This window comes from Triplophysa dalaica, chromosome 6 (genome assembly GCF_015846415.1).
Source record: "Triplophysa dalaica isolate WHDGS20190420 chromosome 6, ASM1584641v1, whole genome shotgun sequence".
NCBI classification, from domain to species: domain Eukaryota; kingdom Metazoa; phylum Chordata; class Actinopteri; order Cypriniformes; family Nemacheilidae; genus Triplophysa; species Triplophysa dalaica.
Window position 1 is genome coordinate 21,551,654 of NC_079547.1, and position 17,369 is coordinate 21,569,022.

Genomic DNA, 17,369 nt, shown 5'->3' on the forward strand with positions numbered 1-17,369 from the left:
TGCCTTGTACTTTATATAAACCTTTCATACATTTGTTCCAAACTACAGTTCTGAGTTCTGAATATAATGTACATGTAGTTAGCTATTGAGGCAAACTTATCTGAGCTGCTTGAAAGATTCGCACCCTGCCTAATGATTGCTTATATCTGAAAATGCTGTAGTCATTTCAATGATGCAGGTCTTCAGGACAGACGTTCTTCATCTGTATAAACTCAACTGTATCAAAATCTTTAGTAGATAATTTGTTTCAATAAGTAACGGAAGAACTTAATGCATCATTAAAATGTATAACCTTAGGTTTATTATGTTAGTGGGAAATCTAAGATTAATCACTAATTAGTATAAAAATGTCTTTATCCCTTAACAGTCCTAATAATTCCCGTATATTATTGCAACAAGGTTGAAAAGTGGTTCACGAAACCACAGGCTGCTGGAAATGATGGGATAAAATCAAAAGTATTGAAGTGTACACTTCCTGGTGTGCATCAGAAAGATGCATGCTGGGTTGCGTAGGATAGCTTTTCACCTCCAGACATATAAATATTTCAAGCGCCAGTACCCTAAAAGTACAAGTTTCTCCTGCTGTGACTGGTGTGCTCTGCTACTCTCCACTTGGCTTTGGAAAGGTCCTGCTTATCTCACTCTCCGTGTTTCAAAGCTTCCTGGTGAGAACTCACCCCCCCAATGTTACCATGAGACAATTAAAAAAGTCTGAATAACACCGGCCTTTTTATGCTCACCTTTGTAGTTTTGAACAGCTTCCGTTTTCCTGCTTTTGAACCATATGGCTGATCACATGTCAGGAAGAAGCTGTTATCAGTACATCTGGGTCTTTGTGCAAAGTGACAAATCTGTGGTCACCTTAATAAGCTACACCATTTCTACCTAATTTGACCCTTAAAAATACTTTACTGGTATAAACAAATGTAATCAAGAGTTTAGAAATATATGCAGGCTTAGAAATATTTTGACCTAAAATATAACCTCATGAAACAAGATTCATTTAGACACTTTCTTTAAAGGGCCACTGTATGAAATTTAGCGGCACCCCTTCCTTTCGAAGCACTATGGTGGCTGATATAGGACTAAGATGTTGTTACGTTTTCACCTCTTTGCCGAAGGAGATAACATATTAACGAAACACGCTCTGTAAAGCAGTTTGTCCATATAGGGATACTGTAGAAACAATGTAGATAGAAATAGTTCACATTTGACCTTTGAAGCAGAAATCCATAATTATATTTTTTTCTTTTGTAAGTTTTCAGGTTATTATAATGATTTATCATTTGACAACATTTGACTTCAATGCATGTAAAAATAAGTGCAAGAAGTAACCTGCAAGTTTGGTGATAAAGAGGCGAAAATTGCACCTACCAAAGGAGAACATGCACACCTTTTTTTATTCGTAAAAAGACAGCATACAATGACAAACACTGTCAAACATCAAAAAGCTACACAAAATGCTTAACTTTTGAGTTAACTGTATTTTAAATAAGCAATTATCATGTAGAACGCAATTCATCTGCGTATGCTTAAATAAAGCATTTCCCTTTTATTTAAAACGACACTGTCTCCGTCTCCGAGCTGAATTGAAATTCCTCGTTTTATCTCACTTCAAAGTGCTTAAAAGTGACTTGGTCTCGCGGGTGAAGACACCCGGCACGGCTGCTTCTCCAGCATAAACAGACTTGATTTTCCTATCCTTCACTTGGTTCTTGCCCTCACTTGCATCATTACTTTGGAGATTAATTAGTGGCTGTACTAAGTCGATTCTCTCCATCGCAGCAATTACGTCCACTCTTATTGGTTAGTAAGCAATTAAAACCGCTCTCATTGGTTAGCTACCTGTCTGGCTTTGTTCATTGTTTAATCCCAGATGGACGGCAACGTAGACTGAGTATTATCAGCTTCCGCTATCAGAAACCGTTTATCAATGTTAAAGAGTAAACTAATGATTTTCCAATGCTTGTTACAGAGGGTAAATATTGGGGTTCGATCTAAAATACAGCACACGGTCGTTTAGTGCTTAAGTAGGGTTAGTTCGAAGCACTTTCCCATGGGCCTTCACAACATCAGCTACGAATCAGCAGGTGCCACCTCGGCAGACCGGTTCTCAGAGGGAATGTGTTTGCATGTCTGTTGTGTGACACAGGAGGGAAAGCGCAAATAAAGTGAAGGGAAGATGATTTTCTTGAAGGTGACATGCAGGTTGCGTGTGTTGATGTGAGACACATGAGAGGGAGGCAATATGTGCGCTGGCATATTGTGATACCAGGTGCGAAGCAAAATACTTAAAGATGAAATGCTGCCCCTGAGCTCAAAAATATCAGCGTACCGGGTAACCGTGGTAACCTAGATGCGGGTAAACGGGTTGATGCATGCAAAGTAATGGCAGATGCGAGCGCCCTTTCAAAACTCAATATTACATGTCTTCATGTGACGTCAACTACTGTATTCAGATTAGTATGGTTGAGCTCATGCCCGACTAAATGTAAAATTTTGTCCGTGGATATCTCTTGCTAAATGCTTCTTATGTAAAGTACCTGTAAGTCGTTTGATTGTTTTGTCAATTTAGCATCCCCCAAAACTGTAACTCTTATCACTTTTATAACAGCACCGATTCCTTTCTACAAGTCACACAAATTGCAGTCAAATTAATTTCTAGACAAAACAGTGCAAGGCGATATAATGCTGCACTGTTAATACTTTTATGTTCAAATTCCCATATCCTTTGTTCAAATCTAAACATTCTAGCAGTGGCTAAACCAAATCAAACATTGCATTTAGTTTTGTTAAACTGTTCTGTAAACCACCGACCTGCCAGATGTTCTGGTTATTTACCTTGGACAACACACAGCTACTGTTACCATGATCACATAAGCTTCTCAGCGGACTCCGCCATGATACATAAACAACCCATACTCCCACAAGAGAAACTGAAAATAGCCCATCTCACTTTAACATGAGAACTCAAAGGTTTAATTAAGCCCAAACACCCACCACTAAAGCAAGAAGAAAACGGTGATGTTGTGATGTGTCGTGAGTCGTGACACGGTTCTCATCAATGTACAGAGAAGTTTGTGCTTTTTTGCAGAGAATTCATAGTAATTGCTATTTGAAACACACAATCACGAGATGCAAACAAACTGTTCTATTATTTCAAACGAGACATCTGTGTTTGTTTCAATGTTCATCAAGTCTAAATTGCACAGACTTATATATAGATTTACACATAATATTGCTAATAATAGTTAATTTTCTATGCTATAAACAATACTTCCCTCATCATTTACTCTCTCTCTCTTGTCATTTCAAACCTGTATGTATTTCCCCCCATCCCGCAGAACACAAAATAAAATATTTTGAAGAATGTTGGTAACAGAACAACGTCAGTACCCATTGACTTGCATTGGTTTTGTGTCCATGCATTAGAAGTGAATTAAGAATTTTCCTTTTTCGGTAAGCTGTCCCTTTAAGAATGAATCATTATTAATGTTAATGTTTTACTAAATGATGTGATCCGACAAGCATTCAGTCTTATTATTTATTTAAAGGTGGGGTGCAAGTGTTTCATGCATTCTGCTTGAAAACGTCTGTTTTTAGAAACAATCGTACAGCTGTATCCGTCTTTTATAAATGTGATCAAATGAAAGACTTCGAAGATACAAAGTATGTTTTAAGTACTTAATTTTAATATGAGATTGGCAGAAACTGCGTGTTTAACGTTCCCTTTAAATAAAGAATATGCATCAGGTCAATGTGTGGATGTACAAAATCAAAAGAGTTGAGATGAAACAATAATGACATCTTAGTCTCCGAGTCCCATGTTGGGAAGAAGTGTGAAATGTTTGCAGGGTATATACAGAAAATTGTGTGGTGCAGTTTGTATAATTTCAAATAAAACTATAACGTGAAAAGACGCTTAGATGATGTGGATTTCATGAGTGCCTCTGGCGGTCTTTTAAAAAACAAGACAGGATACAGTTTCAGAATTTATTTCTGCACAGAAAGTACAAAGGTTTTATGAACCGCAAACATCAAGCAGGTAAATTCAAGCTGGTTTTCTCAAGGCCTAAGTTAAAAAAATGGTCATGTTAAACTCTAGGCAACAAAAAGCTATTTACATTTCCACCCTTGTTGCCCAGGATAAAAGAAATACTTCGGTAAAAAGAGCTTTTGTGACAGCTTGCCCCAAGTGCAGTATCGTGTCACAATATATGGGGAAAGTTAACACAAAAAACATTAAGCATCAAATATGTAAAAGGTGACAAACAAAGTTATTTAGTTGTAAAGTGACATTACAGTTATATACTGTAGATATTATAGAGAAAAACAGCTCCTGTGACAACTAGCCCCTACCAGCACATTTTTATGGCTGATAAAAGCTAAATAGCGAAAATGGCACTAGGAAAAAAAAATACGGTTATGACAGCGAGATAAAAAAATTGCACTCTAAGCAACATATACGTGTGTTTGCATGCACACACGGAAGAGTAATCATTAAACAAACAAGAGTGTGGGAATTTCGGGGACGCAGACTCATCCTTATTTACCACACAGGTCACGGCAGGTGAGTCTATCGTCTACACTACTCAAGTTCCTTAGCAATACCTCTCTTATTCGACCTTTACTGAAAGCTCTAAATCCGCCACACAAACATCCTTAAATGGCACGGCGGACATTTACACGGTGTTCCAAAGCAAGTCCTCAAAGGGCAAACATGCCACGCATAGACCTGGAAGCGGGAAAGGTCAGTAAAGCATAATGGATGCTCGGGCTCCTCCCTTCCACCTAAACATCTGACGTGCACCGAGATATAAACCTCGCTCACGGGCTCTGCGTGTGCACTGACAAACCTTTGATAAATGATTCGACATGTGAGTGATTTTTCCCTGCGTCCACAAAGAAATGTAATCTGCTTTCGTTCCAGTGGCTTTTCAAAGGGAAAAATGAGAGCCAATGGTCTCTCTCTTTCTGTCTCAAGTTATATTTAACTGGGGCTCTGCTTCCTGCTCCGGCTTCATAATCTATTTTTGCGGTTTGTGTTTACACTTGCTTGTTGACCCGGTGGAGTTTGTCTAAAAAGGTTAAAGAGCCGACCGAGGCTATATGTCTTCACGGGTGAAACCAGCTTACAAGCAGTGAAATCACTAGAACAGAAAAAATGTAATCAGTAAAAAACATTTCCAGAATATAGTTGCACAACTTTAGAGAGACAAAAATGAATCCTCATTCTTAACAATGAATACTTATTAACCAACCTCCATTTTTGTAAGAAAATGCGCAAAACTCTGAAACACATTGTTGGCAATTTTTCTACTAAGGCATACTAAACGGTTGCCAGACAGTTGCTTAGCAATTGTAGGACTGCAAGTACAGAAATAAGTCAGATGTGCATTTTGTAATAACTTGCTAAAACTAAAAATGTTAAATATTGTAAAAATGATAGACAAATATAAATAGTGGATAGGTTTTTTTTGTTATAGATCATTTTGCAAGATGTAAACAACACCAGTTCAAATTCAATTTTGTACCACTGCACAATCATTATAACAAAATATGGCTGCAAGGAGCGACACGGGGCCAAGCCCCTCTAAGCATAGAGCAACGAAACTAAAACCAGCAGATAAAGAACGTATGTGAGATAGAAATAGGTTATTGAAGAATATGTGAGAATGAAATCCAATCGAAGTCTCCACATATAAACCTTACACGTGCTATACACACAGGGTTCGAACCACCGACCTCGAAGTTTAAAGGCGTGGGTGTAACAAGTTGAGCTGTAAGTAAGTAAGCACTGTTTGGAACTATTGCAGCACAGAGCCAGAGCAGCACAGGGCATCAAAGCAACTTTTTTTTGTTTTGTCCTCGAAAGTGTCGATGAAGCATACAATTTTTTTTACAGATAGCTCAAAGAATGGCCGAGTTCGGACTCTGGTCCATTTTTTGGGACAACTTCGAAAACTTTGCGAAGTGAATTCAGCCATTTTAAACGTGTGTTTTTGAACTACTGGTGGTTCTCTAGAGTGAGTGCTAGAGACCCAATACTTGGGCAAAGTACTACTGAGGACCACTGCTATGAGTGTGCCAAGTTCCATCATTTTCCTACGGAAACATCTCAACCATTGGTAAAGAAGACACAACCAACGAAACAAAAGAAATGATTATACGGATTAAAAAGATTAAAAGGTCCAGTGTATGTAGGTTCATGTAGATAGAAATAGCTAATTTTAAGGTAATAAAAACTAATTTTCATTACGCAAGGTCTTTATACACCTCTGAAGACATTGTTATGTATATTATATTGCATTTCTTTCAATAGAGAATCTAAAAAAATTCAACATTGGACCTTTAATTATATTCTTCTGGACCCGTACTGTTTTTGTCTTGCAAAACAGTCCATGCAATTTCTTAATATATTTTTATACAATTTAAATAGATTTAAAACACTTGACTCCATACATTATCGTACTCATAGTGCAAATCTAACACCTTTCCTCTATATCCTGGCATGGTATTCTGATTTCGAAATGAGGCTTTTTCAACCTAAATCAATGCAATGTTTTCATCTGTCAGGCAAAAGAAGCAACTATAGTTACTTACAGTTGCAAAGTTTACCTGTAATACAAACCGTGTGGGATGAGTTACATGCTAAATGTGTAGGTGAAAAGCATATCAATAGCTCAGCTGACGCCACTAAATATCAGTCAACTGCTTCCAGAGAAGGACAGAAACAGGAAAGCGGGTGGGATGACTTCCTTGACCTCAGCATGTACAGCGAGGTCCTATTGTAACTCAATAAGATCTAAAATACAAGCGCTAGACATGCTCATTCATTTAATTCCCAATCACTGCCGAAAGGAAATAGATCCTATCTGTAGGCAGAGCCCCCATGCCATAAAAGACTGGAGTCAAAGCAAGCCAGCACACATTGTGTCCACAAACCACTAACATCCTGGCTTTATCCTGTATTTATGGAACTGGCGATGGTCTATTGTTTCATTGTTTGGTGGTGAGGACTGACCTATTTTAAAGAGCTATACAGTAGGACTTCCTAAGTGGAAAAGCCAACGGTGAAACAGAAGCTCGGTCTGCTTTAAAGAGTTCTCCATAGGGTTCCACATGATAATTCACGAATAAATGAAAATGGCAAAGTAGACTTCACAAGGTTAAAATCCATTGAGGCTATAAAGAGCAGAGAATACCTTTAACATCTGCCTGGTGTGAAACATAATTACAGAATAATGAGGATCCCTATAGACTTAGTCTCTCAGACCGGTAGCCATCATCAAAGCTGCCAATGCTAACACTGAGGACTTACCTGCTATAACTAAACGCTTCATTGACTAAGTCTATCAATGACTTTGGTAAATCCATTAGCTGGATTAATCACATGTTATAGGTTTAAGGTAAGGGCAAACACATTTTCCTTTCTAATTATGAAGCAATCGGGTGAGTGTGTAACAACCTTTAAAAGGGCTCACAGTATTATAAAGTTCCAATTATTGATTTGAATCCAAGTTTCTATAATCTATGAGGCTACCATTTTACTGTAGTCCTTTAACTATAATAATAATTAAAAAATGTAACACATCAAATTAAATTGTTAGAGCTTGAAGGTGATTATTTGGGAAATATGGGTCTGAGTTTAACTAAATGGAATACATTTATAATCCCAAAATTGTACCAAATTTTAACGAAATTCCAAAAAACGTAAATAAATAAAACTTTGCTTTCTTATTTGAGAAAATACAGCACATATTTATTACTGTATTATTTTTTTGATGAATTGATATAACATGCTGCTCATAGAACAGTTAACATTTAGATCTATATGTTTAGTTAAATTTGTATTAGTATATATATTCAATTTAATTTTATTATTTTTTCTATACATCGTTTTTATTATATTTAACTATAATATACTTATCATTTATTTTTAATTGTAAATTTAAATTTATTTGTATGTAATCTGTTTTTAACTTTTTATTTATTTTCAGATTGTATTAATTTCACGTTATATTAATTATATATTCAAAATTATTCATTTTTGTTTTCATTTTATATAAACAAGGCAACACTTTTCAAAGGATTTTCAATAATATTTAGCCATATATTTTATTTGATTTAAATTAAGAGAAATGTTTTAGCTTTATTCAATTATAATAAACCTGGCTGAGGCTGAATATGATTGTTAAAAAAAAACTTGTTTTTTCAATCTAATTTAAAAGCTCGCCAACAGCTGTTCTTATGAAATAAAACAATCTCACAATAGTCACTTTTAAGATCTCATAAATTCATTATTGAGATAATAAAACATCATGATTTCACAATCATGATTTGAAATAAAAAACATTTGTGTCTGCTTGAAACTGGGAGTCATTGCGTGCCATTTCTACATCTACATCAACTTCAACTATCTGTACTACATGTGAAGGGAGGATATAGCCACTTTTCTGAGCGTTTTGGATAGACTTCCTACAACTCCCGGTGAGATAACTCTTTAAAACTTCAGAAGTATTAAGGTCAGAAAGAGAGTAATTGAAAAGAGACGAGGAGGACAAAGAGAACGCGTGAGAAATAGAGATCCACTCCAAAGCTCCAGAAGCTGTCAGCCTATTAAGGACACTAATCAATCATAATATTAAGATAATATAACCTCTCTCTTAAAATAACGCATAATTAAAAGAATCATTTGTAAAGAGGTTACATGAACTGACAACTAATTAAGTCGATCAAAACGTGTAATTAGATTAATTTCATTCACATACCGCATGTATAAAAGACAGATTTGAGCCTTTCACCTGCTGCTTATGTACTACCATCTAACAAGGCCATGATCCACCAGAAGTAATCATAGTCTTTCATTTCTAACATCCTAAGCCTTTCATCGAGGTTTGCTAGTGTCATTGTTGTGGGTGATTGGACCATCAGCCGGTAATCGATACAAGAATGACCAGGTCAAGGCTCTTCATCAACCGATGCATGAAATCCAAAGCAATTGGAAGCGTATGATAAAAGACCCGCGCAGAGCTTGTGGCTGAAGAATCTCTGACCCGTGCTTTCAGGCTCAAGTTGTGCGCTGCACATTTAATAAAAATGTAAATATCTCGACTGCTCTGGCCGACTCAGCTGGTAAAGGAGAAAAGCTTCTTTACCAAAAGGAGGCAGGGTTACACTTTATCGTGATCTCTTTGTTTCTAAAGTGCTACTTTGTGTAAAATATTAATTAATTTACAATCATAATAGAGAACAAAACGCAGAAGATAATTTTACAAGAAAAGCAAAGTAAGCTGTTGAGCTGTTAATACAACACACATGTCTCTGCAAGGTCAACATCACTTGCTGATTTGTGATATTGGAGTACCATCTTCTATGTGTATGAGTTTTCTTTACACCTTTTAAAAGGACAGTTCGCCCAAAGAAAGAAAAATCTGTCATGATTTACTCACCCTCATATCATTTCAAACCCATATGACTTTCTGTCATCTGCAGGACATAAAAGAAGATATTTTGAAGAACTTGGTAACCAAACAACATTGGGCCCCCATTGACATCCATTGTATGGACACAAAACCATACATATCATATAAAAAGAATATATATTTTTGGTAAACTATTTTAAGGTCAGCCAGTCGAAATCTCGCTTGCAAAACTACAAAAGAGTGCATGAAATGATGAAGGTTCCAAATGTCGTCTAATTGGCTAACTAGAATACGTCCACGGCCTCCGATCACATTTTTGTTTGTTGTTTACAGATTCTATCGCCTTTTCCGGACATCTAATTCTGTCATGTCTGTCATGTCAGTAAGGTAACTTTTGTAAAGTAACACTTCTGAAATATTTATGTGTGTTTACGAGCAACCAATCAATTGTGATTTGTAGATTTGATCTAAAAAATAGATTTCTAATATCACAAGTTGATGTTTCTCCTGATTTATTCCTATTCTGACAACATCCTGCGGACACAATCTCACACACATCATAGCGTGAGCACCCAACAGAATGCGAATTCAAACAACCATATCCATATCTAAACTCCAGTTTATTCCTCTCCACAAACATCATTTAAAAAAAAACTGCTTTGTACTTCAACTAGAGAGTGTTATCTACAAACTACAGCGTGAAACGCTCATGTTTATTAGCCTAACAAGCCATAACTGAGTCCAAAAAGCATCTGCTGTCCAGAATTACAACAAAAATGATCTTCCAGGGAACTAAAACTTTAAAACGGTATATTAAAGCACTTCAGCACAGTGAAAATTCCATTATCGTTTAAAAGGACTGTAAAATGCACACTAAAGTGAGCCAGTGACATCTGTAAAAGTCACACCCATCTGTGGATATGAAATATGGATCTGGATCAGCGCTCCCTATTATTTTTAATGCTTCCTGCGTATTGATTTTTTACTCTCCGCTTCAATTAAACGATTTACAGGCGTTTTGTATGCAGCTCAGGATTTTGGAGACAGGCGGATAAGAAAGGAAGAGGAGCAGAGGGGTTCGTTTCTGATTTTATTGCGCCGACTGCCTTTCAATCACACAGGAAAAGACTTCTCATTAGGGGAGAACGAATGCAGCGCAACAGAGACCGAAGGCCGAGCTAGTGCATTAAAACGCCTGTGTCTTTTGACAAGACGCCCTTGATGGATACCGATGTCAAGCTGAAGCTTCCCGTAGAGCCAGGCCGTGCGTCAGCCAGAGGAGATGATAGAAAACCTCGGCAGGATTCTGATATCTTTAACCTTCTTTTGAAGAAACTGACAAACGTGGCTACAAGAGGTTCGAGTTAAAATCCATAGATATAAACTTGTACACCTGATACAGACTTCAACCTCTAGAAATGCACACAGGAGATTATAGCTCTAGGGCATTCACTACATTTTACACAAAACGTGACCATCTGCAGTATATTCCTAAAAAGCACACACACAGACGGAGTAACAATATAAAATACAAATGGAATTCTGAAACAAAAAGAATTATATAATGGGAAATCCCAGCCCATCCTGAAACAACTTAAGCAGTGGCCTTTCATTTTTGAGAAGTCTGGGAAACACAATGGGGACGTCTGTGCTCAGACTGTTAATAATAAGCTAAAAAAAACCTACTGATTTTGAAGTTGATGTAACCTCTCCCCATATACCACTGCACTAGACTGTTCCAATGACACGCAGCTAAACTTTCATTTAACCATTTGGCTATAGAGACAGAGTCATCTTGTATAAAACTCCTATAAAAGTTTTAAGACTGAAAGAATCACTGTCCATGTTCTGTTCATCCACTGATAGGCTTTCATTACCAAGAAATAAAGGCTCAACACTCGATTCCATTAACATCATGGATTTTCCAAGTTGTCCAAATAACATTTTGTGTGTATCATCTATGAACCATTTAAAGTTCAAAGGAATTTTGGCATGCTCAAAATGCAGTCACTTTATGTCCTCTGACTTTTTTTGCTTTGATTGCATGAGCCATAATAATTCTGTACAGTCATCTTTGCAACAGTATTGTGATAACAAGCACACAGAGCAATTATTAAATAATAGTCTCACATCACACGACCAGGTGGTTATAGACAAAAACGTAACCACATATTCAAGATTCGAGGCAGATCAAATGTAATCATTTAAGAATCAGCCATCAAATAACACATCTGTTGCCCACTAAGTTAGTAAAACCCTCTATACTGTATAAATGTTTAAAATGTTAGTTTGGTGTAGACGATGGGATCACAATTTCCAGTTTTGAAAAAAATCTGGTTAAACTATATGCATGTAGGCACTTAAGGGCCTCTTCATTAAATAACTGAGCTTCTTGCCCGGCACACAAAATTAAATAAAGGTTGCTACATGATTTGCCAGGAAATACCCACAGGCACAACAAACAGCTAAGTAGCAAGCCAATGAAGCAAATTAAGTATTAAGCGATTCTCTAAGCAATTTTTCAATAAATCAATACGTAAAATTTGATAGCACACTATGAACGCACTTAATACTCTGCGCAACGGTTATTTTGATAGTTAAGACTGATGTAATGCGCAAGGCACGAGCAACCTGTGTGCGCCTTTACAGCCAACGAGCCCACGGCACAGTCCATCAAGTAGCCTACAAAACACACACTATATACACTTCAAGGTCATTTGAGGTACTATTCCAATAGAATGCAATATCAGAGCAGGAACAGCACATATCCAACATCATCTTCTCACAAGCTGGACGAACTTCTCATGAACTCGTGGTATTTTTTCGCAGTTCAGATGTTGTTTTTTCCTGTTTTTATATGGAGTCTACATGATTCAACAGTAAATAAATGAAATACGACCATTTTAGTTCATTAAAGCAAAAGGATGCAACATATTCAGCTTGGATTACATCACCCTGGGAACAATCAAGTCCACGACACCATCGGAGCTCCCATACTAAATCTTATCTTACCCAGAAGACCAGACATTCGATGGAGTGTGCATATCCTTAAAATAATGTAATTATAGTATTTGCGGTATTATACTTTAAAATGAGCGTCTCTACATCGATGATGCGCTTTAGCTGTCCCCTAATACATGCAAACGAGTCTTATGATCTTTGATGCTGGTCGACGCACCTCGTCGTTCAAAAGATCCGCCGTCTCTAACTTTTTGCAATTGAACGCAATCACCGTTCCGTTTATACAATATTAAGCACGAAGGCCCACTTACCGGAATGACAGCTGATACGTTGGATGAGAAGGGCTGACAAAGTCAAACACAACATCCCCAAACGACACGATCTTCGCGGTCTCCACATGTCCAAAATGCGCAATTAGAGCAAAACGGAATGGCGGATCTAATAAAGCGTCAACGCAGAAAACGCACTAACTTGAACAACTCGAATAATTTCAGACGATCGAGGCGATATAATGACCGGCGACCAATCTTGTGCCTGTTTCTTGGGACATTTCGGGCAGCCCACAATCCGCGCACACTTCTGTTTTCTGTAGCGTCGCCTTTACATTCTCTTTACATTCTCCAAGTTAATCCAAACCAGTACGTATGCCAGACGCACTTTAATACGCTCGTGTTTAAGGCGGCATAAAACACTCGCTTCAGATCCTCTTCTGCACAGCGGCTCTCTCGCGTATCTAGAAAGTCAGTCGCGTCGATCGCACTCAATGCACTCCGCTTCTCTATCCGGGAAGTTGTGCATATGAGCGATTTGCCAGAGGAATTAGTTTACAGCCGGGAAGGAAAATCAAAGCCCTGCCCTCTGGATCCTAGCGCCGAAGACTGAAGCAAGGCGACGATTGGCTACTGGATAACTGGAAAGCAAAGGATTCGTTCTTATAATGTCTCTTTTAAATGCATATAGTATGCTTCTCTGGACTTCGGATGGATTTACATGAGGTCTTGGGGTCGTTTTTTTGATGGGTTAATTCAACGGCAAGCTCGTGGATCAAAGGTTTAACACGTGTTTCCGCGTCGTTTTCCACTTAATGTTATAAAAACACATGTAGGAAACTGCGGGGACATCCTGTCATGTCTTGCTGCAATCAGCGGAATTCAATAGGCATGACATTGTCATTCAACACGACAATCTTCATTGAGAAATGGGAGTGTGAACTGCCCTGCGACGTCGACTAATGTGGGATATTATGTGCTTCTTACATTTCACCTGTCCTTATTTTCACACCGGCTAACAGTTCACTTATCCATTAAAATACTGTTCATCTATACTCATTTGCTTCATAAGAGACACATGCATGTCTCCCTTTCGGGATTTGGCCCCAGACACTGGCACTCTCCAAGGTGCTGAAAGTTTGCCAAGCCCTCGCGCGTTATCCATGGTGCTGACGACTATACCCTTTGACGTCAGTGTCACACATTAGGAGGCTGTGCGCGGCATCTTGTACATCAGGTGTGCAGGTGCTTTCTCTTATCGATGTTCCACACTAGCCAACAGTGAGGGATGCATTATTAACCTCTTTAGTTGCTCTATTATGGAACATGTATAATATTTTAGACAACACATCATTATAAATAATAACAAATAATTAAATTAAATGGTTTATAATAATATTAAGCATTTGGACATCCTTTAAACACCATTTTCGTCTTAACTGGGAGAAATAGCGCAATTTTCTGAAGAACTACTTTCAAACCATTGAGAAAAGTGTACAAATAGTGTAAAAATGAGTCAAATGGATTAAATCCTAATAAAAATGTACTCAATGTTTTATAGACAAAAACATTAAAATATCCTTGCTGTCCTTCTGAAAGCTCCAATTTCCACATTCACTGTTCAGGGAAACACACTGTAGTTTTTAAATGATTAAATACTGTGGTGTCAAAGTCAACAAGCTCTGTTTTAATACTTTTTACTGGTTAGATATTTGCAAAACCCAGTGACAAACATTAAGTGGCAAAAATAAAGATTGAAATATGGAGATACAAGGTTTCAGAAGGACAGCAGAGATACAATGTGCAATAGACACTACTTCAATGGACTTGCACTTGTAATATTTCAAAAGCACTTTACATTTTTGATGACACAATGCGGAATACAAGGTATACAACCATTTCTATTTTATGGGAGCCTTCCTTTTTCATGTAACAATATAGCCAAATCAATTAAGCCTCGAAATGCTTTACGTACTTTAGCCTAATAAAACCTGTTCATTTCTATAGGTACCACATAAAGTACATTCACAAGTTACCCGACACAACTTTTCATTTTACCATGTAGGTGTAGCTAAAGAAAGTCTCCCTTTGACCATAATATTTTCCTGTTGATTGTAACAATTATAATTACCTGCTCCTCCAAAATGACTGCCACAACTCCCAGATTTTTTTTACTCTACTAAATGAATGTTGTCCTTGTTGTGAGGTCACGTTCTGAGAACGTTCTCATGGGCCAATGGTTCTCCATCACTCTGTCAGAGCTGTGAGTCGAATACTTTATCGCTTATTATCACTCCCAGGTTTTCTCACTAGTGCACAAGCCAGTGTGATTGTATGACACTCTACAGTTCTCTCCCCAAAGACAGCCACAGAAGAGGCTACAGGACAGAAAACAGCAGGGCGGATGGGAGAGCTGCCCAGCTGGACTTTAATTTGAAGAATCTGATTAAATTCTGTATTTAATTACCCTTTCCTCAGAGGAGCTGTTGGGGATTGTCACAGTGTTTTGAGCGTGTAGGTTGCGAGCCATCTGCCTAGACTTCTGGATCGCTCTCTGGTGACCCCTGCAAAAAGGAAGAATTATCTTTTTTTCTCAGACAAACACACCTTGTCCTTATATAAAGCGGTTCTTTATGCTCTCTTCTCATGTTGACAGTTGCTGTATAATATGCTCTACGTGATTTGGTAGTGTTCATAAAAGTTTAAAGACTGAGGTCAAGTGCTAAAATATCAAGGTCCCCGCAATGATGCCTTGTGGCATTTTTTGAAAATAACGTTTTCTTTCATCGTAACCAAAAAATATCAGACGAAGAAAACCACATACAGAAACGAGTTGTAGAACTAAAAAGGCATAAAACGAAAGATATAGAGAATATCTTCTAAAAATATATAGACTACAAATAACTAAAAAAGTTTTAAAAGGATGAATGATCCTTTGAAAACGTGCTTTTTATGAAAAACAGCGCAGATTTACGCCACTAAGGTCATTTTACAATTGGGAATGGCTGAAGTCACACTAAAGGAAAGGCACATTTGAAAATTCTTAATGATGTTCGAATGATCCTGAAACCAGTGGGGGGCAGCTCATTTTTCCCTTTTCCTCTGAATTATCATCTTGCCTGATACAAATCAAAAACAGACCTGAAACCCTTATTAAAGACTTATCTGAATGCATCTTGGCAATCAATCTGCGTTGACTCCGAAAATGATATTATGCAAATTGGATGTTTTGTCACTATGGGTTGGCATATGTTATTTGTGAACTCGGTAAAGAGGTCGCGCATGAAAACATCTACAGGTTCTGAACGGCTGCGTAAAAATGCAGCCTGTTTGTGCAGAATGAGATACAGTATGAGAGCCAAAACACATACCTGCGGTCTTGAGTGGTTTGATACACATATCATATTATATTATAAATACCCCCATTTGCATGTATATGCAATTTCAACATGTTATATCATCACACCAGCAAATTCAATCCGCAGGAAAATCTGCTTATCACAATCACATCCGCAGCCCAAGACAACCAGAGACTAACCTGAGGAGGCTTGTCAACAGAAGTGGAAGATAAGAATAGGAGCATTTTCTCGGCTTTCACACGCCATAGCTCGTAATTAGGCCATTTTGGGATTAGGGAATTTAAATTTCAGCAAAAAATCTGCTGTGCCACTGCAGTTCTAGGTCTGTTTTACATTTCTGCTTCAGTTTGCCAATAGCCTCAGGCAGCGCGGGTTAAACATTTAGGAGGTATCGATGTGTAGGCTTAACGCTGGAGTCAAAGCTGGGAAATCAGAGAGACTGACCTGTGGAGAAAGAAAGAAGGGTAAAAGATTAGCATTTTTTAAAACTTTGAAGGGACAGCTTTTAAATTGAACATTTATATATTGTGGAATAAAATATGTTTGCTATCAAGAGTGTGTCGGTTTAGGCAATGTTTGTCACCCTTCCTTTGTATTGAACACTGTAATGAGCTGTTCTGGCATTTGCGAGGGTTCTGGATGATTTGTCTTCCACTACATAGCTGCTAAAAACTCAACTGCACAAAAGCGGAAAGCATTTAGATACTTAAGCCATATTTAATTATGACTGAATGTAATTGCATTAAAGTTATAATATCAAACCGAGTAACACATGACGCAAACATTCAGTCATAACCGACGTTTCATGGCTATTTTATAGTTATTTCAGCCAACTTATCCCAAGGTCTTTCTGTTGATGTATTAAGTCAGTTCTTCTCAAGAACACAGAAGCACCCTTGCAGAATAACCACAGGTGTAGTTTAGAACATTAAAGGGTAAGTTCACAAAAAAAAAGTGTAGCCAGCATTTATTTACCCATAAGTCGTTTCAAAATTGTATAAACTTTGTTGGTTTGCTAAACAAAAAGAGAGATATTTGGATGTTTGTAACAAAACAATTCTGGGGGATTACCATGTGGTGTGCCACATTAATACAGTCTTCGTACAGCTTTGGAACCACTTGAGGGTAAGCAAGTGATTTTTACAGAAGCTTTAGGGTCGGGGTTAGGGGTGGGGCTTCAGAATTGCGTTTTTCTAGAAATATTTTTTTGTACAAATTCATACGAATGAGGCACCTTGTAAAACAGTTTAGAATTCCTGTGAGATCAGGATGATCCTTTGAAACTATTTCAGCCACCGTATGTTTATTCGATTCTACGCACCAAAAGCTTTGCTCACAATTTTAGCTCGTGCTAA

General features: G+C 37.6%; 1 protein-coding gene across 1 annotated transcript in view; it reads right to left on the reverse strand.

Annotated features, from left to right (window-relative positions):
* The window catches only part of ca16b (carbonic anhydrase XVI b), a 72,663-nt gene extending 59,487 nt beyond the window's left edge, over window positions 1-13,176 (reverse strand). The window contains exon 1 of the mRNA XM_056751192.1: window positions 12,698-13,176. Coding sequence (XP_056607170.1) covers window positions 12,698-12,785 — 88 coding nt within the window. The 5' untranslated portion in view covers window positions 12,786-13,176. The remainder of the gene's footprint in view (window positions 1-12,697) is intronic.
* Window positions 13,177-17,369: the final 4,193 nt, after the last annotated feature.